The 2030-nt window shown below is 53.1% G+C and overlaps 1 protein-coding gene across 1 annotated transcript in view; it reads right to left on the bottom strand.

Moving 5' to 3' along the window:
• Nucleotides 1-240: 240 nt before the first annotated feature.
• Nucleotides 241-2030, bottom strand: part of KLHL18 (Kelch like family member 18) — a 26082-nt gene continuing 24292 nt past the window's right edge. The window contains exons 9-10 of the mRNA XM_070142010.1: nucleotides 1251-1420; nucleotides 241-754 (exon numbers count right to left, since the gene is read on the bottom strand). Of these exons, the coding sequence (XP_069998111.1) occupies nucleotides 544-754; nucleotides 1251-1420 (381 nt within the window). The 3' untranslated portion in view covers nucleotides 241-543. The remainder of the gene's footprint in view (nucleotides 755-1250; nucleotides 1421-2030) is intronic.

A 2030-nucleotide genomic window follows, 5' to 3' on the forward strand; every position in this document is an offset into this window, starting at 1 on the left:
AAAAAAGAAAAAAATAATAATAACAACAAAAAAAAAAAAAAAAAAAAGAAACTTGGTGGAATGAAACCAGCTGTGGACGCTTCTCTCGTCGACAGCTGGGACTTGTGACATCCCTCTCCTAATATAATATGTCATTAACCTCTACGTTTGTGAAAAAATGTTGAACTATGGCTATGGGTTGTGTGTTTATGTCGTTGTGACCGGCGGGGGAGAGGGGGGAGGGGAGAGGGGAGAGGGGGGAGGGGAGAGGGGAGGGGGGAAGGGAGAGGGGAGAGGGGGAGGGAAGCTCCTTCGTGTGGCCTGATCCCTCATGCGTGTAAATGCTTTGAACGGTGACGAAAGTACAAATATAAACGCTTTGTTCTTCCTTAACCCTAGACCTTTTCCCGCCGCCGCCGTGTCCGCCCGGGCGCCCCGGGAGGCGCGGCGAGGCCGATTGTCGTCGAGGTCGAGAGCGAGCGTCTCGAGGGGCAGTTCCTGAGCGCGGGGGCGTGGCGCTCGACCCAAGGCCCTTCCCTGCGTCGCGCGCGCGCACACGCACGCTCACGGCAGGGGGATGACCCCCACGCCCACCCCGCCCTCGTGCGCGCACATGGAGGTGATGAACTCCCACTGGTCGAGCTCCGGGTTGTAGACCTCCACCGTGGACAGGTTGGACACGCCGTCGTAGCCGCCGATGGCGTAGAGGCGGCCCATGTTGGCCACGAGCGCCACGCGGCTGCGGGTCACGCTCATGGACGCGATGAACGACCACCTGCGGGGGGGGGGGGTTAGTACAGACCCAGAGAGGCAGGGAAATGTTTCATAATTATATAATCATATCTATCCATCTCTATATATCCACACACACACACACACACACACACACACACACACACACACACACACACACACACACACAGTCACAATGCATGGATGTGTACGCATGCAAAACATGAAATGATTCGTAAGAATACATATATACACCGCACATACACAAACATACATACATGCCCATATACGATCAGCCATACCAACGTACAACTAACCCCCCTACACGACCACAAACACACAAACCCAGCCCCACACACCCACCCCCACACTCATACCCTCCCCTCACCCCAACCCCCACCCAACCTCCCACACTCATACCCCCTCCTCCCCCAAACCCCACCCACCCAACCCCTCACCCCATCCCCCAACCCTCACCCACCCAAACCCCTCCCCCACCCTCCCCCAAACCACCCCCCCCCAAAGCCCCCCCCTCTTACTTGCTGGTGATGGGGTCGTACACCTCGACCGTCCTCAGGAACGTGGACCCGTCGTAGCCGCCGCACACGTACAGCTTCCCGTTGAGCGTGGCGGCGCCCAGACGACACCGCTTGCTTAGCATCGGGGTCACGGGCGTCCACTGGCCGGTCGTGGGGTCGTAGCGCTCCACCTGGCGGGGGCGGCGGCGGAGGGCGTGAGGGAGGGGGCGGGCACGAGGGCGGATGCCGTGTCAGTGCGTTTGGGAGTGAGTGCGCGGGTGTAAGCGTGTGTTACAAAATTTAACATATATGTAATATATAAAATATATAATATACATATATATATATTATATATATAATATGTATATATAATATATATACAATATGTGTGTGTGTGTGTGTGTGTGTGTGTGTGTGTGTGTGTGTGTGTGTGTGTGTGTGTGTGTGTGTGTGTGTGTGTGTTTGTGTATTTATATAAATATATTATCTATCTATCTATCTATATAATATATATAAGTATGTGTGTATGTGTATTACTTACATTTGGTAAATACCTATTATAAATGGACATACCTTCAGAGAGAGAGAGAGAGAGAGAGAGAGAGAGAGAGAGAGAGAGAGAGAGAGAGAGAGAGAGAGAGAGAGAGAGAGAGAGAGAGAGAGAGAGAGAGAGAGAGAGAGAGAGAGAGAGAGAGAGAGAGAGAGAGAGAGAGAGAGAGAGAGAGAGAGAGAGAGAGAGAGAGAGAGAGAGAGAGAGAGAGAGAGAGAGAGAGAGAGAGAGAGAGAGAGAGAGAGAGAGAG

Source organism: Penaeus vannamei, chromosome 28 (assembly GCF_042767895.1).
Source record: "Penaeus vannamei isolate JL-2024 chromosome 28, ASM4276789v1, whole genome shotgun sequence".
NCBI lineage: Eukaryota > Metazoa > Arthropoda > Malacostraca > Decapoda > Penaeidae > Penaeus > Penaeus vannamei.